At 38.3% G+C, this 26,032-nt stretch overlaps 1 protein-coding gene across 7 annotated transcripts in view; it reads right to left on the bottom strand.

Moving 5' to 3' along the window:
- The window catches only part of LMO7 (LIM domain 7), a 233,585-nt gene that overhangs the window by 23,784 nt on the left and 183,769 nt on the right, over positions 1–26,032 (bottom strand). For 6 of the 7 annotated variants that reach the window (XM_025364171.1, XM_025364175.1, XM_025364172.1 and 3 more), the window contains 7 exons: positions 19,107–19,224; positions 16,841–16,983; positions 14,766–15,198; positions 12,566–12,874; positions 2,997–3,111; positions 1,785–1,946; positions 830–936 (listed from right to left, as the gene is read on the bottom strand). In XM_025364171.1, the coding sequence (XP_025219956.1) occupies positions 830–936; positions 1,785–1,946; positions 2,997–3,111; positions 12,566–12,874; positions 14,766–15,198; positions 16,841–16,983; positions 19,107–19,224 (1,387 nt within the window). Of the gene's footprint in view, positions 1–829; positions 1,018–1,784; positions 1,947–2,996; positions 3,112–12,565; positions 12,875–14,765; positions 15,199–16,840; positions 16,984–19,106; positions 19,225–26,032 lie in introns of all 7 variants that reach the window. The other variant, XM_025364174.1, reaches the window with a different exon arrangement.

Genomic DNA, 26,032 nt, shown 5'->3' with positions numbered 1-26,032 from the left:
AATCAATCGTTAATTTTCCAATAAATAAAATCAGCCAGATAATCATTAGTCCATTTGGCTTATATTTATGAGTACACAAAACTGTCATATAGGATTCTCAAACATTTAAACATTTCTTAAACAATATAGTAAGATCTCCTTATTAACTAAAAGGAGTTACCTTGAGATGATAATAGCACAATCTAAGGAGTATAAGTGCATAATATTTAGTTGAAATTTAAATTTAATTATTAATTTAGATGAACAATTTGTATCATAAATAGAAACCACATTACTTCAAAGTCTATAGGAAAAAGTACTGCTTTGACACTTAAAAAATTTTCTACATTATATTTTTGATCAAATTAATGAAACTGATTATCTCTTAACCACATATGTAAGTCTACCCACCAAATTCACCTACACAAAAACTAAAAACGCTTCGTGAAGTTTTCCATTACACCCCACTATTACATTTATTTGCCAGTAAAGACTAGGGAACACATAAAGAAGTCATAGTTTATAATTTTATGTAATTGCTACTTCACGCTCACAAACATCTCAGAGGTGGGTCTAATACTGAAAGATTGGTGGAAAACACTTGCAAAACAACATTCTGGGATCTTTTGATTTTACCATTATATAACTCATGACTACTCTATGAGGAATGCCTATGATTTTCAAAAATCTATTTTACTGTATCTCTTTACTATAATTTATGTTATTCAATCATTTACATTTTACAGATAGTATCAAAATTGTACAAACGAAAGAAATTATTTTCTTCCATACACAATTCTAACAACTGCTTTGCTCCACACCAGTACTTCCTACTTCTCCAAATACTCACAGAACTCTGAAGGCTTTCGGAGAAATCGGTTGTTATAGATAGATTTGAAGATTTTTCTGAGTTGTAAATTCCAGAAGTTGCATCAATCCACTTTGTCTCAGGTGAACCTATAATTTTGGTAGCCATACTGGTGAGATTGAGGGTTTTATGCCGTATAAATGGCAGGGAAGGTTGGTCTTTGCCCCAGTCTGATTGGCACATGAAGATCAAATGAGTACACATAGATGTTGAAGTGGAAAGAATAAAGTCATTGAATGCACATATATAAAAAAAATCTACATATACAAGACAAACAAATCAGGCAGTATGTGAAATAAATCAAGAGTTTAGGGCTTTTTACCAACAGACCACCTTCCCAAAACACAAGAGTTAAATCACGTTAGTAATGAAAAAACTAGCAAATTTGCTGAATCTTTCCCATAAACCAGGACAGATATTTTATTTTGATATCATAAGTTGGTAGGTCTGTGGAGGCTTAATGCCCTCTCCCATCTAGCCTCTATAATTAAGAAACACATTAATGGAATACACATTGAAAGTTCTTTGAGAATAAACAGGAATATGACCTACCAAGCTCTCTCTCTTATACCAATATGGTTATGATGCTGCAGATAAAGTTAAATCATAGCATAGTTCTTAATACTCAGTATTATTATAAATAACTCCTGGATGCAGATACATTTGTCTTCAATTGATATTTGCATTCAATCAAACCAGTACATGAATCAGTCAATAAATACTGTAGAATTCAGTAAATTTGCTAGTGAAAAGTCCAGACAGAATATTCAAAGGAGTAGGGTTCAAGATTTGTCACGATGTAACTACAAAATACCTTTAATGCCAAAACATAAGTAAAGTGAAAAAATAAAAAGTTATTAAAGCAAATTGTTAGAACCACTTGCCAAGGGCCAGGTCCCAATTCCAAATGCCAGACATGGTGGTAACACAAACTCACCAGCCTTTCCATAGCGCCTCACATCCATCACTAGGTGTCCAGTTTCTTGAGCCTTAGCCATGGCTTCCTCCCACTCTTTTGAATCCTTATATGAAAACTTGGTGTTGTTAATAGCAATAATTTCATCATCTACTTGTAGCTGAGAAAATTCTGCTGGGCTACCTAAAAATACAAAATAAATTAATCAATTGGGGCAAAAATCCCACATGTTCTATTAGTTGCTGCTTTGAGCTTAAGAAAAATGACTCTGAATTTCAATTAACCATTTCTCTCTTTTTCAGGTGGAGAAGGGTCACTATTTTTTTAATATCAAATATCTGAGTACAACGTACAAAGCATTAGAGGTGTTTTTTGAAGTTCTATAGAATGCATCTTCATTAAAGGAAAAATGATAAACTAATGTATTCAATAAGACTTCTTTATTAACCTCCCAAGGACAAAAAATTTAAGTTACTCTTAAATTTGAAATATGAAATATACTGCATTTTAATTGAGCCTCCAAATCAGATACATTCTGGAATGGAGCAGAAGATAACACAGCTATTTAAAACTGCTTAAAATTACTCCATAACTAAAATACCATTATCTAATTAAGGCAATCTTAAGATGTAAAAGAACTAACTGGTGTTAACATGCAATTTTATATAGCTAAAATATGTAAAAAATAAAAAATAAAAGTAAAAATAAAGGAACTCCTCTTTTTAATTTTAGGCTTTGTAATGTTTTGAAGAAAGTTCCCGGGCTTGACATGGTATAGACCTGGATCGGGGAAGGGTAATCCTTTTACAGAAGTCCTGAAGCATCCTGAAGACTTCATGGGCAATAAGTATATTAGAACACTCAAAAAAAATCAACTTATTAAATAGCACATATACATTTACTACAAAGCATGACTGATCGTGGAAAGTTCTTTCTGAATCTTTACTTAAGTGCTGTTTGTTAGCATTTCCAAATATAAAGTCCAAAATGGACAAAATCTGTAAAATCACAAAGACTTTCAAAACTAAAATTAATTACTCAAGGAGAATGAACAATATGGAATTTGGAACCCCAATAATCTCAGGAAAGAGGATGTATTTTCTGGCCTTATGGTTGCATTTTTCACAGGTTTTCTTCTCCTATATCAAATACGCTAATTTCTGTGGTCCCCAACCCCACAATGAAAGATGAAAAAGGAGAAGAAAATTCAGTAGAGCTAAATATATCATTTACCTGCTTCAACTGATGCTACGAAGATCCCAGGAATATCCCATTTTATTGTAAACCCAAAGTCAAGACTCTTCCCAGGCGTCTGGTTTATGCTGATTCTCATATCGCTGAACTGATCCTGAAAACAAAACATGAAACCTGGTATCCAGTGTCTCTGGCACCCACATGGAGGAAAGTCTATCCATGAAAGGAGGGAGGCTGCACGCTAGGTATACTTGAATCATTTCATGATAAACTAGAAGCTTCATTCTTTCTTCCTTGGGTTGGTAAAACTTTCATTTATATAAATAGAACCGGGTTTATTATTTTTCTGCTAAAATAAGGAAAATCTTATTGTTATTACATGTTTTTCTTCATATTAATACTTTAAATTGGTTGGCCATGGATAAGTTTAGGTTTCTGCCCACTGTACAATTGAGTCTAACTTACAGGCCACACCATTTATTCACTGCCCAGGAATAAAGTACAGTGATTTAAATCATTTATTTGAAAAGGACCACCATACTTTTAAAAACCTACTCCCAATACTTGGCATATTTTCTGAATAACTTCAAGTGGTTCACAGACACATAATTTAGCCTCCAGTGGCATCCATCTAGGACTGGTACCACTCCCTCGTGGGCATGTGAAGTTCGGCAAGGTATTTTGCTTGCCCAAATGCCACATGAAGATTTAGTGTTAAAGGCATAGCTGCTATACATGCTGCAAAATGCAGAACTATATCACCTGTAAGGAATTACTCCCTAAGATACCAAGAGTGTCCCTATTGACACATTCTGAGCTACAGTCCATGACTTCTTCAAAATAACATCAGCTCATTAGCCCCCAAATAACCTCTTGGACTAAAGGGATAATTATTCCCATTGCTATCACTATACTACACTACAAATCCTAAATTCCAGGGAACTTAAATTATTTTCTAAACCAAATGTTTCAAGTTTTACAGTATACTATGTCTGTGCAAACCTTAATTTCTCTTGTAATTTACATATTTTGTTTTGAGGAAGCAACAAATAGATTTTAATGTGAATTTATGAGACCAGTGTTTCAGCTTTGTTTCCTAATCACAAAAAACTTAGACTTACCTGTTACGATTCTTCCTAAACCTGTTTTACTTTCCAGGAAAAGACCTACCAATTCTCCATTTTAACTTGGCAGTTAAACCTAACTCAGGAACCAACTGGGCAATTCATAAAGCTTTCTGCCTAAAGTTTTTTACCCATAAAACAAGTAGCAATATTCTGAGAAATATTAGGATAGTAAGTACTATGGTGTGGATGTGATTTGTCGCCACCAAAACTCATGTTAAATTTTAATTGCTAATGTGGTAGTGCTGGAAAGTGTTACCTTTAACAGGTGTTTGGGTCATGAAGGATCTGCCCTCATGAAGGAATGAATGCAGTCTCATGGGAGTAAGTTCTCACTCTAGCAGGACTGAATTAGTTACCACAAGAGCAGGTTGTTATAAAGTGAGGTTGCCTTGTGTTGGGTCTCTGCACACACCATTTGCCTATCTGCTTTTCCACCATGTTGTGACACAGCACATGGTGCTCACCTGAAGCCAAGCAGATGTTGGTGCCATGCTCTTGGACTTCCCAGCCACCAGAACCATGAGCCAACTAAACCTCCTCTTTTCTTTATAAATTACTCAGTCTCAGGTATTCTGTTATAGCAACATTAAATGGACTAAGTACACAAGAATTTGAAGGAAGGCACTGAATAAACAAAGGACCAAGAATTCACTACTCTATATGGACAAGCAGAAGTATTACGACATTTCACTCATTCAACCATTTGACATACATTTTTTGTTTACTCTGTATAAAAAAAACACAATACTTAGCACTTTGGGAAATAAAGATAAATTAGGGATGATTCTTGCTCTCAAAAACTAATTGTTGATTTTTCAGTGGGTATGGGATTTTTAGCTTTCAGCAGAAAGCTCTTTGTAAAGCAGTTTAAACGTGGAAATGCAGATGTAGTCATAACACTCGTTAATAACCACCTGATGAATGCCAATCTGAAGAATATAATAAAATTCTGCTAAGAATAGCAAAAACTACTGGTTGGTTCTACTCCTCAGCCAAAACCACCATACACTTAAGTTAGAGATGACTCGGTGAAAATGAGTGGTCATCTTCACCACACTTACCAAAAAAAATCTGACTTAGAGCCAATTAAAGTGCAGAATCTATTTGCTATATAAGGAAGACAAAGAGACAAATCATGGGTTACACATTCAAAACACTGATGTTTTATAGCTTGAAGAATAAAAGACAGGATGGAGTCTTAATAAACACTCTCAAACTACATAAAGAATATGTTGTGGGAGATGGCAAGTGAACATTATCCTTTTCTACCAAATATAGGATCACAGAGAATGAGCTTAAGCCCTAGAGGAAAATGTCTCACTGTTATATTAGATTGGAAATACTATCTCATGAAGGATTGTACTTACCTCAGAAATAAAGAAATCACTATTTAAACATCTTAAATATTAATAAAAGGGCAGATAACCTCCTCCTCTTTGAAAGAGTTAACAGGAAGGACAGCGTCCCTGTGGCTACAGCCAGGCAAAGTGTTGTGTCAGTCCTTGAGACACAATGCAGGCAAAGAGGAGAGGACCACATGGGCAATTACAGGTGCATATCTGTCATTAACCAGGTGACCACAGGCATGTCACTGGGCCTGGTAAAGCCTTCTCTTTCATAAAAATACTGCTTTTTAATTTTGGTTTTAAGTAGCCTACTTTCAAATCAAAGTCTTACGCAGACCACCTCTTTCCAAACCACTATACAGAAAGGATTAAAGTGGGTGGCTGTGGTTTCAAAGTAAGAGTTCCAGAGCCCCACTTGTGTAGCCTTCCCCTCATGGCAGTCTCGAGGCATCTATGTCCAATCCCCAGTTCTTATAGCAAATTATTCCTGAAACTTCTTGCAAGTGAACATATCTATAATTACATTCAAGTATAAATTGTTCAACAGTGATTTCAGGAAGGATTTCAACTTCCTTATTTTTCCTTGCAAGGTATATGCCAAGTGAGTATCCTACAAAGAATCCAAGCTTCAGAAGATAATGATGACAGAATCATCTTTGAACTGGATGGAACAGGAATACAAATTATTGGGGGAAACCTAGATTCCTGAAGACTGATAATGAACTATCCAAGTGGTTTCAGTTGTTCATGCCAGAAAAGATAAGGCAGTTGTCTACTATCATCTCAGCATATAAGATAAAAAATTTCCCTCAAATTAGGTATAACTTGAGCAGACGTATCCACTGAAAGTTCAGATTGCCCCAACAACTGTCAGACTGATGAAACAGAAGTACAAGACTCTACATTTTTAAACAAAAACATGAGGAGGTTCTGGAGTCCCAATGGTAACTCTTATTTCTGCTAAATCTGTTGAATTAAGATTTTCATGTCAACATAGATAGAATTTAATTTAAAAAAAAAAAAAAAACCAGGGCCAATCTTAACAACAAATCAAAAAGCTACACTTCTCGAATTTTTCCTATTAGACAAATGTGTTAAGGAAAGCCTACTTAGTTGATAAAGTTAACCTTAAAGTAAATCTGGACTGTAAAATCAGGAATATCAGAGGAAATCTATAATCTTTGAATCTGTGTACATATAGTTCTTTAGTGTCTTTCTTTCTGAGTCTTACTGGAATGAGAAAATGAAGTGAGTAGCCCTCAAATCTTGGTCTTCCTCTCTAAATCCTTCTCCATCTCTCCTTCCTTCATCCCACTGTGGCAGGTAGTGTTTCTATAATACGCCCATCACTGTCCTCATCCCATTCCAAGATTATCTTCTACCTACCAAATAACATCTTGAGTCTTCAACCCTCCAGGCACTGCCCACTATTCTTGCTTTCTAGGAAACAGTCTTCGAAAGTCACTTATTATCTTGCTTTCTCCAGCCTTTTTTCCCATGTCTCTTGCCACTTCTCAGTTTCATTAGCATGTTCCTCTTTTTTCTCTTCTTTTCATTGTGTTATTTGTTCCTTAGTCTCCAACCTCTCTGACTACATGCTTTTGTGAGCAACCTCATTCACTGCCATGCCTCCGATGTCTAAGTCCAACAAGTCAAAAATTGAACTCATTATCTTCCTCCTAAACCTGTTCTTGCGCCTCTTGTTTCTCATATTTTGGTTAATTGCATCAATAGCTCATCAGGTGCCCAAGTTAGAAACATTGGATTCTTTTGGGGCCTCTTTCTCCTTCTTTCCCCTAACCGTTTCCCAGTCGAATGCCACACAACAATCCCTGTACCCCTACTCTCCACCATACACATTTGCATTTTACAAGGTTCTGTCAAGTCCACAATCCATCTTGAATCATCCCATCTTTGCCACCCTCCCTTGTATTATCATCTTGGTTCAGGCCATGATCTCCCCTAAACTCCTGTGGTTACCCCTCCTAAGTGGCTCTCTTGACTCCAGCCCTTATTTTGTTCATTGTCCACACAGCTGCCAGAACTTTAGTTATAGAACATGCTATTATATCACACTCCATTTTTAAATTGCTGGTAGCTCCTTACTGCCCTACTTGGAAGATTTCAAACTCTACATTTCAGTTCTGGTAAGTTTCAATAAACATGTAATACCACCTTTCCTCAAAATGGTTTCAAGGATGATTTTATCTTTATAGACCAAAAGACATTTCAGTTCCCAGTGGCTCTAAAATTCTAAAGACACAGCAAAGTCCAAATAAGTCAAAATGTGGTCTCTTAACTATACATAAGGCAGTCCTCAAACGCAAGCCTGTCGTATTTCAAAAAACTTTAACATCAGATAAATTACAGTTGTGGTGTAGGCATTTCACCAGCCTGGGGCAGGTTACATAACTTTCAAATCTCATGTACTTCACTGGTAAAAATGGGATAATACACCTACTTTGCAGGGTTATTGAGATGATTAAATGAAACATTTAAAAGGTGTCAAGGCACACATGACTGATGCCCAGTAATGGCCTTCTTTTTCTTTTTCCAATGGAAGCAAATGTTAAACATAATACACATGCTGGCTAAGCAGTTTCTGGATCAATTAAAGAAAATCCCATTTAATTCTCACATACTTAGCTCTAAAGCCAAGAAAATTCGGTCAGCATTCAGCAAACATGTACAGATGCAGGCACTGCACTGACAGTAAGAAAGGTAGGGTTGTATTCTACCCTCATGGAGAGCAGGTCCTAGTGAAGGTGAGAAGCAAGCAAAATGCACCGTATGAAGCTATGATAAGGGAAGTTCTGGCTACTATATCCAAAGGGGCAGTAATCATAGGGTTGAGATCAGGAAATGGACATGCAGAAAGCTTCCTTTCTTCCATACGTGTCATCCCGTTTGGGGGTTACTGCCTTAAAAAGTCTGGAGCAGAGGTTCTAGAAAGAAGATTTGTAGAGGGCTTAAAAATATAGAGCTCTGAGGCTGGGCGTGGTGGCTCATGCCTGTAATCCCAGCACTTTGGGAGGCCGAGGTGGGCGGATCACAAGGTCAGGAAATCGAGACCATCCTGGCTAACACGGTGAAACCCCGTCTCCACTAAAAATACAAAAAAATTAGCCAGGCGTGGTGGCGGGTGCCTGTAGTCCCAGCTGCTGGGGAAGCTGAGGCAGCAGAATGGCATGAACCTGGGAGGCAGAGCTTGCAGTGAGCTGAGATCACGCCACTGCACTCCAGCCTGGGTGACAAAGCAAGACTCCATCTCAAAAAAAAAAAAAATAGATCTCTGAAAGGACAGAAAATAAAACAGAAACTTGTAAGCAAGACCAACTTTGGGGAGAATCATGAAAACCACATCTGCATGGCAGATGGAAGGGGATGAAGGACCTCAGGGGTTACACTCCCTCTTCCCTGTCTGGGGTCACCTCCAGAATGAGTTTGGCAGCCCAGATTGGCAAGAAAGGTAGAGAAAAAAGCAAAACCACAAGAAAAGAAATGAGGCAAAAAGAACAGCAAGGGACAAAACCCCCAGCTCAGCTATGAGGATGAAAAGGAAATTCCTATCGGCAGATTTTAAATAAGACCATATTAAGTTCTTCCCTTCATTATGATTTTTCTACTTTATGGCACGCAGCAACTTAGCTTTCCTAAAATAACTCTAGGGAACACCATAGTGCTTACATTCCTTAATCTTAAAATTCCCACACTAAAGAACCGATAAGGACTCTAGATTACCTGCCGGATCAAGTTCATACTTCAGCCTAGTAATCAAGGCTTTGAATGCAGTTCAAGTCAGTAAAACTTAAGGGTCAATTACGTGTAAGAATGTACAAAGAATACCAGTGAAGGAGGAACAGGTAACTACATGGGACAAGGAAGAATTCAGTGAGTGAAACTTTTCAAGGGTAAGAAGTTTGATTCCAATGGGGGAGGGGTGATATCTTGATTCAAGAACGAAGTGGTCCTCCTGGGCTTTTGAGGAACAATAGGACCTCAAAAGGCAGAGATGTGGGAAATAAGCATCTTCAAATGGGGGAGCAGTGATGTGCTCCAAAAAGTACATGATGTATCCAAGAAAAAGTAAGCAGCCTTATGCAGGTGAATCATCTCTCTTTCCCAGGACATAGCATGATAGCATAACATGATACTAAATCCTGAGTCAGACTGCCTGGATTCAAACACTGACTCCACTTGGTACCCTCCATGGCCTTGGACAAGTAACATGCCCAGGCCATGCCTCAGGATATATGTTTCTAAAATAGGGGTAATCATGATAGTCCACATTCGGATTGTTGATTACTTCACAGGGCTGCTGTGAGGATTAACTAAGATACTGCCCTGAGAAGCCTGGTTGGTACATAGTAAGCACGCTAACATCAGCTGTGACTGTGCTACAAAGGGCGTGAGAGATATCACTGCTTCCCTGAGCGCCACAAACTTCATTCAGCAAACCACACAGTGCCACTAGAGGCTTTGGAGCAGAGAAATTACTGAGTCCAACCTGGCATCAGGCAAGTTAATCTGATGCCAGTCTTGTGTAGCATGTACTAACACCTGTGACCATTTGCACTGATAGGAAAAGGGCCTGAATTAGCATAGTGGAAGCCAAGATAGAAAAGAATAACATCAGCTGGGCGTAATGGCTAACACCTGTAATTCCAGCACTTTTCGAGGCCAAGATGGGTGGATCAGGCCTAGGAGTTCGAGAGCAGCCTGGGCAACATGGTGAAAGCCCGTCTCTACAAAAAAATACAAAAATTAGCCGGGCATCGTGGCATGTGCCTACAGTCCCAGCTACTCAAGAGGCTATGGTGGGAGGATTGCTTGAGTCCAGGAGGTTAAGGCTGCAATAAGCCATGATCATGCCACTGCACTACAGCCTGGGCAACACAGCAAGATCCTATCTCAAAAAAAAAAAAAAAAGAAAAAGAAAAGAATAACATCAACGGGGGAGTCTGGAGGAAGAGACGAAAGGACAGTGCCAGTAAAAGTCCAAGGTATGAAAGAGAAAAATGACCTGAAGAACATTCTTCCACAGAGCTACCGAAACATTTAGATGATCAGCCACAAGCTACTCTTGATTTTGCTGTCCTCTGAACACCTAGAGTTATAGTGTCTGAATGGAGTTTGGGGGAGTGTTGCACAGGCCCTTTACATATTGATCAGCAGCTGTCACACACATTCACATCCTTCTCTCAAGTCAGTAAGCTCCTTCTGAGACAAAGGCAAGGGCATGCTATAGAAGCTACTGCCCTAGTGGCGCAGAAAAGGACACACCAAGCATCAGAGATATGTAAGTCACCATATGAATTATATCTACATTAAAGAATTCCAATGGCTTCACTTATCAAATCAAGCCTAATTTTTCTTGGTGGAATACCATCTCAGGTTTGCGAACAAAGAAGTATAAATCCATTAATGATGAAACCTGAAACAGTGCCACATTAATTGAAGCTCCCTCTGAGTTGCAATAACCTGAGACACACCCACGCACCACACTTAGCCTCTTTTCCTTAATCCACAGTTGCAGTTAGTCAGCTGCCACCCTAAGAAAGGCACCAACACCCAGCGTGCAGCACGTGATTCAGGCTGTCTTGTTGAATTTGCTGTTTGAAAAAGGTAAAGGCAAACATACAAATCCGTGAAACAAAAGGCACTTTGCTTCTGCCTTTATTATTCATCCACTGGTACCTTATGTTCCCCAAGTATAATACAGGCTATTGTTCTCCTCCACTGAGACTTAGGAAGCTAATTATATATTTCCAATTCCTTAAAAAATGTAATGATAATTTACAACTCATTATTTCAGCAAGCTGAAGAAATTGTTTTTAGATATATGTCTGTAAATATGCATGCGGAAAAAAAAAAAAAGAAATATACCTAGATGTTAACAGTGATTATCTCTAAATGATGGAATTATCAGCGATTTAAATTATTTATACTTTCCTGCATTTCCAAATTTTCTCAAGCACATAGTACCTTATAACCAGAAAAGAAAGTTTAAATGTTTTAAGTTTTCCCATACAAATAAAAACTCAATAATAATAAGTATGCAACGCCAAAGTATTTCACATCAAGTTATTTCATTAATACAACTTATGACAAGTCATATATACATACACACACACGCTAATCTAACTTAGGACAAGTCATATATACATATATACACGCACACATACACACACAAATACTAATATAACTTGGGACATGTCATATATACACACCCACTTAATGTATATAATACACAATTAATGTTTTTCAGGGCAACAAGGAATACTAAACCAAGCCAAAGAACCACAAAAGCTCCTCCATGCTAAGGGGTTCATACAACTATCAAAATGCTTAGCAAGAATTTTTCTGAGAGAAGTTTTCTGTTATCCAAAGACTTTTGGCATGTTTTACAGGTAGGCTACAAAGAACATTTATTACCTAATCATTCTCTCAGAAGTCATCTATTAGAAATTTAAGTAGGAAAAACTACACATGTCATTCTTCATCTGATGGTATATTTTGTTTGGACTCCCAATGTTGTGGAATACAATTGTCATATTATAACTAAGCCTCCATAGTCCCATTCGGAGATAAGGAGACATCGAAAATTATAGACATTCTAAAGTATAAAATAGTATTAAAAGTCACTAGAAGGTTAAAATTATCGAAAAAGAAATGCCATGTACCTAGAGGCCAGCACCTATCATGTGCATCAGTTTTTCCTTGTGGCCAGTTAAGTTCCCTGGGAAAGGGCTTCTGTCACCCATATATACACTAGATCTGCATCTAAAACCTTCAGAGTGACTACTGTACCTGAAACCTGGGACTACTGGGCACTAGCAGTATAAGGCAACCACTACTGAAACGTGGAATACACAGAAAACACCAGCCAAATCTCCAAAGGAGACCGGTGCACAAAGTCTCCACACACTCACATCACAAGCGTTATCTGGATCTATGCACTCAGAGTGGAAAGACACCTACTTCCTCCAAGATCTGTTCAGAGTAAACCAGAATGTCATTTGGCACATTTTCAGCCCAGATTAACACCTAGAGGTTTGACGTTTGAGACATGGTTTCCAGATTTAAATGCGTAAGTGTCTGAGCCACAGATGATAAAGAACTTTCCCAAACTCACCTGGGATCTTGAGACTTCTCTTTGGGGGGAGATTTCCCCTTCTCCAGATTCAGACATTAAATCAAGACCAGATGTGGAAGACAGTGTGGCTTTAGAAGTGGCAGCCTGGTCTTGGGAAAGAGATGAGAAGGGGGATGTAGGAGAGGGCTGCCTTGTCACATCTTCTTCTGTTGCTGCTACCTCTCTCTGGCTAGATGAGCTTGAAGCCAGTTGGCTTGCATCCGAGTTTGGTGCCGGGGTGCTGACCACATTGTTTGGAGTTCTCTTAATGTCTTCAACATCTCCATTATACTTCCAAGCATCATCCATCTAAATAAGAAAATATCATTTTAAACTTGATATTCTGTTACCTTTATTTCTGTTTTTAAAAGTTGTTTATTAAATTAATTTTTTAAAACTAAAATAGCATACCACCCACAGTAACATAACTATTACTAAACGCTTGGGCTGAGTTCTTTCACACCGATAGATAAACACACATGTAGTGGGGGAAATTGTTTTAGAAAAAGCATTCATATCACATACAAACTTCTGAAATTTGCTTTGCTTGTTTACTCCAAGCAAACATCTTGAGCATTAAATTTCCACTGAATCTAAACTGGCGTAAAAAAAAATTTGCCATATATACATGTGTTATGTGCAGTTTACACATCAAGATGGTGTAACTCTAACCTCTGCACAAGCTCACCAACATTTTGCTCTTCAGAACAGATTAAATGAACTGAGAACATGTTTTACCATGTAAGATCTGGGGAGTGATGAGATTCCCCTTTGCTGAGAGCCAAAAGGCCTTGGTGTTCTATCTGCTGATCACTCCAGGTCAACAGATAGAACTCTAAACCAGTCCCTTTACTTGCTGAATATTCCATAGTATGGACATCAACAATTTATTCATTTGATGTGCATTTAAAGTTGTTTGAAATGTTCTGTCACTTCCAAAACTACTGCAACAAATATCCATATCTCTTTATAATTGGAACTTCTATTTTTATAGCACAGATTTCCAAAAGTAGGCTTGTTGGAGCAAAAGTTATATATATATATATATATATATATAGTTTCTAAAAAAATTGTAGCAACACACTCCAGAAGTAATGTATGAGAACATCTGTTTCTCAGCATCCTTGCCAACACTAGACATTTTCAATGTTTTAAGTCTATATCACGCCGATGGGTAAAAAGTTACACGTCTCATTCTTGCTCCAGGGAAGCTGAACATACTTCTTTGTGCTTTGTTACCAGCCATTTGAATCCCTTCTCCCTTGAACTGGCCACTACTTTTCTATATTCATTTTGCTAGTGTGTTTGCTTACCAATTTGTAGAAGCATTTTCTATCTTAGAGATACTAACTCTTTATCTATCATACATTTTAATAATATTTTTCTGAGTCTATATATTGTCTTTTGACTATATTAAGGAAGTCTGCCATGAAATTCTTATAATGTCAAATATGTCTACATTTTCCTTTATATAATGGTCAGGAGTTTCCCAATTAGTTTAGGTAGGCTTCTCTCACCCCAAATATCCAATTTTTTATACCCTTTTAGAGTTTAGGATTCTACATTAGCAGAGCTAAAAAGAATTTGAACATTAATCTTAGCACTGTGTTGCTTCCTTTCACATAATTCAGATTAGCACACTCATTGTCGGATATGGTACCACTTCATTCTCAGAAAAAAAATGCCGCAATATTCTACATCCTTCAAAATCCTGATATTAATAGAAATGCATACATATAAACAGTAAGACATTCAAACTGATAAAGTGAGAAATCTGAAAAAAGCAGAAATGTGTACATAAGCACCTGAAAATCTCTAGGCTAAACTACATGAAATGCTGTTTTATAGGTCAAGAAGAACAATCATACTGACAACTTCATACTTTTCAACCTAATACTTTAGAAAAGGTACATCTAAAAAAATGACATTATAAAATAATACTCTGCCTTAGAATATATCTTCTTCATTCTTTAAAATGTATCAGCCATACTTTCACATAATTTAAAGTTTAGTAAATTCTGTATAATTGATCTATCTTAAGCATTAAGTTTCCATTGCATCTAAACTGGCATAAAATAAAACGTCATTATATATGGCATGTACAGTTTATACATAAAGTTGATATAACCCCAACCTCTGCACAAGTTCACCAACATTTTGCTCTTCAGAACAGACTAAATGAACTGAGAACATTTTTTACCGTGTAAGATCTGGGGAGTGATGAGATTCCCCTTGTCTGAGAGCCAAAAGGTCTTGGTGTGACCACAGATGTTAACCTGACTGTATCAGTTTTCTGGTAACTTCTGGGGAGAGAAGCTGAAACACGAGTCGACTCCATTTGTGTGCTCAGTGAACGCAGAGAAGACAAAGAGGCTGGGCGTTGTTCTTCCACAGGACTTTGAGAAGGAAGCTGAATTTCAGTTGTTACACTGTTCTCTCTTTTTGCAAAAGTTGTAGAATCTTCTTTGAGAATTTCTGAAGGATAAGTTGTTCCCTTCTCTTCTACTCTCTCACTCCGGTAACTTGCTTCTGACACAGTCAGTGTAGGAGGTCGCTTTTCTTCATCCAGCACATCATCAAAAGAATACATTCTTCTTCTCGAAGGAACTGTAGACTTTTGATTTTGGGATTCCCTTAGCAGAAAGAAATGCACCATCACCACAAAGATATGCATTTGACTCAGAGAGGTGGTAAGAGAGTAATCAACAGATGAAATGGACTGGGAATAAAAAGCTGCTAACCTCACACAAGAATCAATACAACACTTACAGAGCATAAAGATACATATAACTTTTTTTCTTTTTTTCTTTTTTTTTTTTTCTTTTGAGACTGAGTCTCACTCTGTTGCCCAGACTGGAGGGCAGTGGCGTGATCTCGGCTCACCTGCAACCTCCATCTCCCGGGTTCAAGCAATTCTCCTGCCTCAGCCTCCCAAGTAGCTGGGATTACAGGCATACGCCACCATGGCCGGCTAATTTTTTTTGTATTTTTAGTAGAGACAAGGTTTCAATACATTGGCCAAACTCCTGACCTCTCAAACTCCTGACCTTGTGATCCACCCACCTTGGCCTCCCAAAGTGCTGGGATTACAAGCGTGAGCCACCACGCCCAGCAAGATGTATATAATTATCTTTAATGTCCCAACCAAGAAAGAATAATAACTTGACTTCTTTAATTGAAAAGGTTCTCAAATACTTCACTGGGATATTAATTGTAAAGAGATTTTTAATGAAACAAGGAAATTTTAATAAAGGATTATTCACAAAATTTTATCCACAAGCTTATAACTTTCAAAATTAAAACACTGTAAATATCATGACTGACAACTAACTTGAACCTTCCAAAGTTGTGGATTAATTGGCAGCCTTGTGAGGATATTTTCCTGCAAAAATTTATAATAATTTAGTAAAAATAAAAGATTACAAAAGACCCAGGCTTTTGTGGAGATCAAACTAGTGTATGATTTCATATAGCTTGACAGAACTTGCCAGAACAATTATTAGGGATTAAAAGTCACCATTCGTATTTATGGGAAGGTTCATGAAACACCCTCATCTCTCACATTTAGAAAGGAATACCCACCTCCCAAGCTAACTGAATTGCATCCAAATGAATGAAACTGCTTATCATTCGCCTTTAGGGCAGAAAGCAGGTTTGTTTCATTTCACCTGATAGTGTATTTCCTTTTTGATATGATTCTAAAAGCATATTTTCCTTTTCTTCGACCTGTAAATATCCTAATATTTCACAGAATAATGAATGCTTTACAGGAAAGTTTAAATTTAACCTTTATACTGTTACGCTGCAATGCAAAGAGTAAGTAAAACACACACAAATATGTTTATTAAAACTTTCTTTAAAATATAATGAATTGCACTATTAAACATGAAAAAGAACTTTGTTATGTTTTACACAATTTAGTAAGCTGATTTTATTGGAAGATCTCATTCCTTAATTCACTTAAGAGTATAAAGCAGTGTATTTCCTGCACCCAACATAGCCAACACCATCCAATTCTGCATGTGAATGCGCAATGTAAGAGAAGAAATAATGAACACCTATTTTAAGTCCTCATTTATTTTGTTACTCTAAGTCACTATTTCAACAATGCTTTGTTTTTTCACTGCAGACCAAAATCTTAAATGTTTCTTTGCGTATTTGATTAAAGTTGAATATTGGTGGACACTTATGTCACACTACACTTACACAAAATACCTATTTATAACACTGGCGTCTCCAACCCTGTTACAACCGAGGTGCATTCAGCAATATTACCTGTCCTGCAGCATTTCCTTAAATGTCTTAGAGCTTCTCTCAGACTTCTCAAGTGCCTGCTTTTCAATTTCTTCCCTCTCTTCTTTTTTCTTCTGCAGATCTGAAGTGTAACTTTTTCGACGATCTTTCCATTTTGCAAGGTCCTGACAGAAAAATCACATCAGCAGGGGCACACCTGAATTTCTACACACCCTTTCTAGCAGCCAGAATGTGCCAGAGTATCTTATTACATCACTGAAACTATTCGCTCCAACTGGGTGCCAAGGTGCCCTAATTTTGCTTTTTATAGCCAGCGTTTCTGTACCAAGCCTTTATCTCATGTGTCTGTCTGAAAAACCTGACCTAATAAGATAGACCCCATTTTTGTTTTCCCAGGAAGTATCTGCCTCATTGCACACTTCACAAAGAACGCTAAATGCTTGTAATTAGGTGACAGTTAGTTAGATCAGGAACTGTTTCCAATTCGTTTTCATCTCATTCCAAAAACCTGGCTGTTCTGCGAAACAACATGTTTCACTGGTAAGGCCGAAACAGAAACGCGATTGTGATGGTTAAGCGCAGATGCACAGTCTGTCTTTCATTTCACAAACAGAGCTCAGTCCCTACTTTGAGGCAGGCCCAAGTGTAGGAACTATTAATACATACATGCATAGGGCGGGGTTCCCCTCAAGAAACTCTCAGTCTACAGGGGAGAGTCAGATATATAAATAAAAGTTCAGTAACAAGTGTGACAGGATTGCATGAGACAGTGGGGTCCTAAGGAGACCATGGGTCTGGTTCTACCTCCGGAAGGGGAGGCTTTGGAAAGGCTTTAACTGGGAAGGTGAGACTTGAGTATGTGATTTCAGAAGGGTTAAATCCTCCTAGGTCAGGGCAATAAGGAACATGTGGCAGGAACAAACCAACACCTGTCCCCCATATCCCCAGGAATGTTAAGTCTAACCTTGCTGGCTGACCCCGGGGACAATCAACCTAATTCAGCTTTTCAGTTCTCCCCAGAAACCTAGGCTGGTTCTGAGACCCAGGGGGTTAAGACATTTTGCAAGGTATAAAGTTTTCCATGTCTCCAAAATAGAGAACTGCTCGGAACTGTTAGTGGCATTCCAGTCCAAACAGAAGCACATTCAAGGTCTCAGACAAAACCAAATTTCACCCCCAGGGCATGCAAAGTACATTTGGTTTATACCCCTTGCAAGCCCACAGAGCCACTCCTGCTTTAAAAACAGCCTGTGACCAATATGAACTCCTTCCAGAAAGAACAAAAGCAATGCGCATTGAGTCCTACAGCATAACTGGCATGAATGTTTATCTGATTTAACCTAACAGATAAGCCCTTAATACTTACTTTCACACCAGAAAATTCACCGTGTATTTTGGCAAAGTGATATTGAATTGCTGTTTCTTGACAATTAAATTGAGTTCCCAATTAAAAGAGGCACCAGAATTTAGAAAGGTAGCCAGGGCAGAGGTTTCTTCATTTCAGAGACTATTAATTCCTTTGAAAATTAAGATTTACTTTGACTCCTTTGTTCATGCTATTGCTCAACTCTCACCATAAAGTTGTCCTCAAATTTCTTTGGGTTTGCTCTGATAGTTTGTCTACTGTATTTCTTTGCATTTCTTCAGTTTATCACAATTACTCTATTCAAAAAAATGGTCAAGCTTTTTTTCTTCAGGATCAAAACTAAAGAGTAAGTCTATATCTATATAAACACCTGGATATATGTCAACTCCGCAAAAAACATTTCATTTTGATTCATATTACTGACTTCTTCAGCCAAAATATTGCTCTGAGTTATATTACTTATTTCTCCCCAAATCTCCCTAATTAACTCTTAATTACTAACCCTTTTCATCTTTCCTTACTGATGCCAAGGTCTCTGCCAGAACCCTGTTCCTCTTCTCTCCCTAAACTTTGGCCAGGTCTTTCCCATCAGAAGTATAGTTAATGTGCATATCCCAAATTCAACTACCAAAACAAGTAAATAAGTTCACCATACTGCAAGGAAGCAACTCACATTTTTGAGAACTCAGAGAATATTAGAAAATAAACATTCAGGTATATTTTTCACAATGGCCTTTAAAATATGCAACAATAATAGGAAAAAAAAAGGTTTAAAAATCTTTGTAAAGGAAGTTGGTCACATTTTATACAGAACTGAATTCTGTAATAGCAAGGAAATGGTCTTGGGTACATAGACTTTAAGAGAAGCAAAGAAAAGTCAAACAAATACACTCTCCCTCCCGCTACCCCCAAAATACTCACATCCTGCCATTTCTGATCTTGTTCTTTTAATTGTGATTTTATTTTCTGCATCTCCTCGTAACGCAGCTGACGCAAGTTTTGAACATCCTCTGCGCTGACATCGCTCATGGACTTACTCCTACAACAAAAAGACTCATGGTTACCACAGAAGTTCACATGACCAGACTTAGGGGTTAAACTGAGGTTGGACTTATATTTGGAAATTCCACCTAAATTTCTACCTAGACACTTCAGTGATAGTGTCATAGAAGTAGTGCTACAGAGATAAATGGTGTTTTTCCAAAACTCAGAAACAAGAGCCTAGCACTCGAGTGTGAATTTTTTCACAAAATGGCTAGATTAGCCCTATACAAGTCTCGAAAAAACTCCCCAAGGTTCATATTTAAAGAGGTCAATGCATAAAAGGATTACTTTAGGAAAAAAACAGTCACTCTCTTTATTTTCTATCTCCTTCAAAGATAATCTGTTGAGGTTTGGCTGCCTTTTCTGGGCACTCATTAATAATTTAAAGTTTACCTGATATTTTTCTCCTGAAGTTCAATACCATGAATAAATGTGCTGCTGATTCTAAAAGATTCTATAAGATCTGCCCTACCAGTGCACTAGACTTGTTCTCAAAGCACCACAGATAGTGTCTAACAGTCCTTTATAACTACCTCTATAACCCTCTTCTTCTATTAGGGCAACCTGCACGCATTCAACTTGTAACACAAGGATGGACTGAGGTTAAGCTTTGGAAGAGCTCAATCCACAGTAGAAACCAATGAACAGAGTGGCGTGTTGGACACAGGTACACGTGTGCTCTCTACATGCACATAACCAAGAGCCGAGTAAACTATACCAGAGGGGAAAGAGAGATTGAGGGTGGTCTCAAGAAAAGGGAGAGGTCAGATCTAAATACTGAGGAGCAAGTAGGAATGCGAGAAAGAGCCTTTGAAGCTCTTTCCCACTGATCTTTTATACTGCACTCCTGACACTCCCTGCCTGGGCATCTAAATGTTGCCTTCCAAGATGGTGCCATCATTGTTTCTTTTAAAGCATGTTTGCTCCTAGCTGTTCAGGAATTCCTAGCTTAGCTAGCTCATGGAATTATTATTTCTAAACGATTCCCAATTCCATAATTAAGGAACCAGTCCTTCCTTTGACTCATTTCCAATTGCTTCTTGAATAAATATTTCTGCATGGATATCCCCTAGGCACTTCTTCAATTGGCAAAGGACTGATTAAAATAATATCTAGAAGGGATTTTGTAAACTGTAACTCACTAAATGCATGGTTATTGTTGATGTGACCAAACTCAATCTTGTCCCCAAACCTGCTTTTCCTCTTGTGGTTACTAATGTTGCTACCTGCCCTCCAGTCATCCACATCTGAAACCTAAGAACCACTTTGCACCTTTGTTTCTCCCTTCTCCCCACTTTCCATTAGTTATCAAGTCCTTTCATTCAGTGTCTCTTTCTTTCCATCTCTATTGCCAACACCCTAGATCAGAGTACAGTCAACTCACCTAGACTTCCAAAATGGCTTCTTGAATTAATACCCAAACTCCAGTTTCAACAAACATCTTTCCTAAACTATTTCCTCTGATTCAAAAGCCCTTTACCAGTATACCTAACTTCGTAATCAGGACCCCCGGACAGGTATTTCCAACTTCCTATTCATTCTCCACTTGGAAGTCTAATAGGCCTCAGGTTTGTCACAGAAAAAACCTGATTGTCCCCTTCACAACCTACTCAGCTCTCACTCTCCTTGTATCAGTAAAGGTCACCTCTATCCTTCCCAACATTAGGGCACACATCTTGGAGTCATCCCAGATTCCTCTCTTTCTCTCATATACCGTAACTGGTCCCATCAGTAAATCCTGTCCCTCTGCCTTCTAAATGTATCTAGAACACAATCACTTCTTACCACCTCCACCATTACACCCTGATCCAAGTGACTCCTACCTGGATGATTACAATTATTACAGTAATCACACCTGCTACCTGGATTATAACAATTATCACATCATCTCCTACCCAGATTATTACAATTAGTATAATAATCACATCACATCACCCACCTGGATTACAACAGCCTCCTTGCTTCCACCCCTTCCTACCCAACAGCAGCCAGACAGGTCCTTTCAGACTGCACTCAGATCACAGTACACCTCTACTCAGCACCCACTACTTTCTTCCCATTTCATTAGAGTTAAATTAAAGACAGGTTCTTCCAAAACCTAAGAGGTCTGCCATCCCTGGTTCCTACTACTCCTCTGTCCTCATCGGCACCATGCCCCCACTCTCTGCTCCAGCCAACTGGCCTCCCTGCCCTGCTCACACCTCCTGCTTTTCCCCCTGCTCCTCAATCTGCCTGGAATGCTCTTCACCCAGATATCCACATAGCTCCTCTCTCACTTCCAGGCATCTGCTTAAATGTGCCCTCTGTGTTTCCTTCTCTGACCACCTTGCCAGAAACAATAAATGCCCCTCTCCCCTGACCCATCCTGTCCCTAGTCCTTTCTCCTTCATATCATTTCTCGCCATCATGTACATTTATTTACATATCACTGCCTTGCCCTGTAAGATTATAAAGCAGGAATTTTCTGATTTGCTTGCTGGCATATCACCTGTACCTGAAGGGGAGCCCAGCCTGCAGTAGGTGCTTGATAAATGTGTTAAATTAATGATCTAGATAATATTCAGCACTTTGATAAAGTCTTCCCAGCTCATCCATATCAAAGCTGCTCTGTCCCTTCTCTCAACCCCTCTACTGCTTCAGCTACAACTTTATCATGGTACTGAACCCTCAGCCTTATGTCTGTTACAGTGCATGTGTGTCTGTGTGTGCACATGCATGCTTGGATTCTCTTCCTCACAAGTCGTGTGTTGCTTAGGAGGAAAACTTATTAGCAGCACAAGACATGCAGGATATACTCATTCAATGTCTGTGGTAAGAATAAGGTAGGTTTTCTAACATTTAATCAAGTAAAATTTACTATACTTAAAATGTTTCTAATTCTTTTTGTAAGATTATTATGGCTATCCACAGTTCTATGAAGTTCTACAGGATTTATTAAGGACTATTAAGGAATAAATTATATCGAGAGAATATATGAGGACATATATGAATATAGATGGATCTATTAATGTAATATATCTAAGTAGGTATGACTACTTATAAAACTGATTTGTGTGAATTTGAGAATATAAATTCACGTAAGTCACACTGTGAAGAATGAGGCTATTTGAACTAATACTATGACAGACTCACTAAGAGGAGGCAGGAAAAATTTTTCAAGAACCAGGCAGGAGGGGTATCTAGACACTCAACACACGAGATTACACAAACTCCAGAACAAACAACAAAAAAAGGGATGCTAATAGTTTAATAATCTTTTGATGGGAGGAAGGCTAGAAGGCCCAGCAGCTCCCAGGGTTGCTCTCCTTTGGCCCTAATCCTTCTACACCAGGCAATGCTAAGGTGTCTTCCCGTGAAATGTGCTTCTCAAGGGCAGAGGCTGCATTCTCCTCCTGGGTGTCCCCAACACGGAGCAGAGCCTGGCACACAGGCAGTCCTTAATGTGAACAAAGTGAACCAAATACACTCTGGAGTAGACAAGTCCCCGTGTAAGGCAGGAATGTGAGCACGGTTCACTCCCTAGGGTAAAAAACAGTTACCCACATTGAGCCTGCACACATTGTATAGCAGCTGGAGCCAGGCACCGCAACGAGCCAGGAGGGGAGGGCTGCAGGCCCAGCCGTGGTGCCAGTTTTCACCCCACCCTAACACACATCAGTTCACTTTCGAGATCCCATTTCTCACCTGCTAAGTGAGGAAGGGATTGTTATGAGAACTGGATTTGACTGTGTGGGTTGCATTTTTAAAACCTTCTGGGCCATATACTAATTCTCATTAAAACAAACATGATTGTTTGGGATCTCCCAAAAGATAACTCTCCAAGCTGCTTCAAATCCGAGAGGTCACCCCAGACCACAGTGATAAAATCCAGAACTTTTGTAGTAGAGGAAGGAGTCTCTCAGGCCAGATCACAAAGAATTCTTCCTTCCCTTATCAGCATTAATGGCATAATATTCAGCTTCTGAGGGCTTACTGTGTGTGCCAGCAACCTCGCCAAGCAGTCTACGTGAATTATCTCAGAGGCAAAGCCCTAGTCCGGTTCTACCACTCACAAGCCACATGTCCTTGGGAAAGCTGCAATATTTGTTTCTCTATCTCCACATCCCTATCTGTTGGCCTCACAGATTTGAGATAAGTACCAGAGATAGCATCAGGAAAATTGTTTGGGAAAACTATGAAGGATTGCGCGGCTCTAGTACGTTGTGTTGAATGAAGGATGATTAACTGGCAAATCACATCATATGTCTCTTACAAGTCCTGCTTCATTTGTATTTCCTTATTTGGAAAGGCTCCAATTTAGAACTGCAACTGGAGTTTTTCCAAAAAATACAGATCTAGCATCTTGCCTTTCTGTTGAACAGAATTTTTTAAAAATAGCATTTAGAAGGAAAAAGAGGAAGTTTAAGGAAGGAGTTGTCAATCATAAACAAGGTTGCTAAAGTCTCACTCTCTTCTCCCACGATGCAGGTTGCCTACTATGCTCCTGGCACTTTTTGGCTAGTTTTAAGGCGTTTCCTTTTAGAACTCACTTCCAGGAACTTTACAGGTGAAAATCTAAGGAGTAATGGATCAAAAAGGAGCAGAACGTGGCAAATTTTCTCAAATATAAAATCATGGATAGACTTATACAGCAAACAGAAATTCCATGATACTAGGGTTAAGGTTCCCCAACTTTTGGAGGGAGATAGGAATATACTGATTTATGTACCTCTGAGTGTATTTCCATTAGGTACTACAGGAATTCTCTGAAGAGCAATCAATGCTAAAACTTGGGCAAGAGGCTTTGGAATTACCATACACTAGAATAAAAAGTCAATGTGATGAAGATTTTTCATTTACAGATGTATACTCTCAGTGAGGGTTCCTCAGTAGCACCACTGCTGACATTTTGGGGCAAGAAAACTATTTGTTATAGGCACTCCTGTGTACTGTAGGACATTTAGCAGCATCTCTGGCTACGAAGGCACTAGTTGCCAGTAGCGCACACACTCCCACCCACCCAATGGGACAATAAAAAATGCCTCCAGACATTGCCAAATGTCTCCTGGGGGTGGAGGGAAATCCCTAGAAATAACTGACATTGGCTTTTTTTCCCTTTCTTTTTTGGTGTCATAAGCCTTTATAATTCTACAGAATCTTTTGGCCAAACCCATAAGTGAAATGTGGGTGACTTAATTGTCTTTTATTACAACTTCATGTGAAATCAGTGTTCATTTCCTATTAACACTGGCAACAGATTCAACAGCTCAATCATCTACAAGATTATTTCTACATATTCGTACAACAAATTTTGTCATAAATTGCTTCTGCCAAAACACATGACCAAATTTTCAAGTTTCATGAAACCATACAGACATAAATCCATGCAAGATGAAAGTGCATAGAAGAAATGACTACCACAGACAAAGCGTCTTAAAAACAAACAAGCAAACTGACAGGTGTTAAATGCCAAATAAAAAGCAAGCCAGAAATTAACAGTCTCAGACTTCAAAAGATACTGCACATTTCTCTTTAACCCAGTCCTCACAAAAAAGAAAGCATTCATGTTATAGGCAGTTATTTTTCAATGACAGCATGTTGAGCAATAATGGTTTTCCAGGTAACTATGCCAAGCTTGACAACAAACATTATGTTCAGAGAAATATCACCCAGCATAAATATGAAACAGGTTCTAGATTAAAAGCCTACACTTAATCCAATTTAAATTTCTATTTTCTTTTCACTGCAGCAGATCTACTTAAGAAAAGTACCGGTAGGCCAGGCCTGATGGTTCACATCTGTAATCCTAACATTTTGGGAGGCCAAGGCAGGAGGAATGCTTAGGCCCAAGAGCTCAAGACCAGCCTACCAGCCTGGGCAACATAGCAAGACTCCATCTCTTTTAAAAAAAAAAAAAAAAAAAAAAAAAAAACCCCTGCTATTTAAAAAAAAAAAAAAAAAAAAAAAAAAAAGCCCTGGTAACTGACAGACTATACAGAAAAATCCTTTGTTATAGATTTGACTTAATTGACTTCAAGTGGTCCAAAACACACTTGAGTTTTCTGAGGACACATTCATATTATAATACTTTCCATTGTTTGACACATCGTGCATTATTCAGTCTCAATTTACAGACAATCTTGCTTTATTTGTGTAGTTACCTTGGCATTGAACTGCATGCAGAACAGCCTTTAAAACAAATATTGTACTATCCGAACAACTATCTTGGGATAGAAAACATTTGCTGCTGTGAGTTCTAATCCAGAAAAATCTTTAGCTTTTCAAATTTTGGTTTTAGGTTTCTGTCTTCTTTTCTAACTCAGTCATATAATTTACCCCTCACTATGGGGAACACATCCAGCCACTGAAATGGTTGTACATGTTGGCATTCCCAACACATACTTGTACTCTGGGTACTTGTATTCCCTTTAAGAAAAGCAACTATTTCTGAGAGCTGCTTACATTATCAAGTTATATTTAATTTACAAATGAAAATTTTTCTGAAAGTTACAATTCAACATGCTTAAAGCTGCAAAGAGATTTTTAATCAAGTTAAAACAGCTTTCCTATGACTTGAAAGTAGCAAATGCTTAAGCGTCATGCAGATGAGCTGGAAAGGGGATAATGTGCCTTTGCATGGCACACGGAAAGTATGCAGGGACCCTGGTTTTTAAAATCAGTGGCTAACAAGTACTTGCAATTTGTTGCCTATGGCTCAGTTACACCTTTGGCATCTAGAATGGTTACATTGCTTTATGTTTAGTAGCTTCCAACATTTCTGAATTATCAAAATTATAAAAAGCTATCAAAACTAGAGATTCTTA

Source organism: Theropithecus gelada, chromosome 17, assembly GCF_003255815.1.
Source record: "Theropithecus gelada isolate Dixy chromosome 17, Tgel_1.0, whole genome shotgun sequence".
NCBI classification, from domain to species: domain Eukaryota; kingdom Metazoa; phylum Chordata; class Mammalia; order Primates; family Cercopithecidae; genus Theropithecus; species Theropithecus gelada.
Note: the sequence above shows the minus strand (reverse complement) of the source record. Positions and strands in the feature narration are given on the sequence as shown.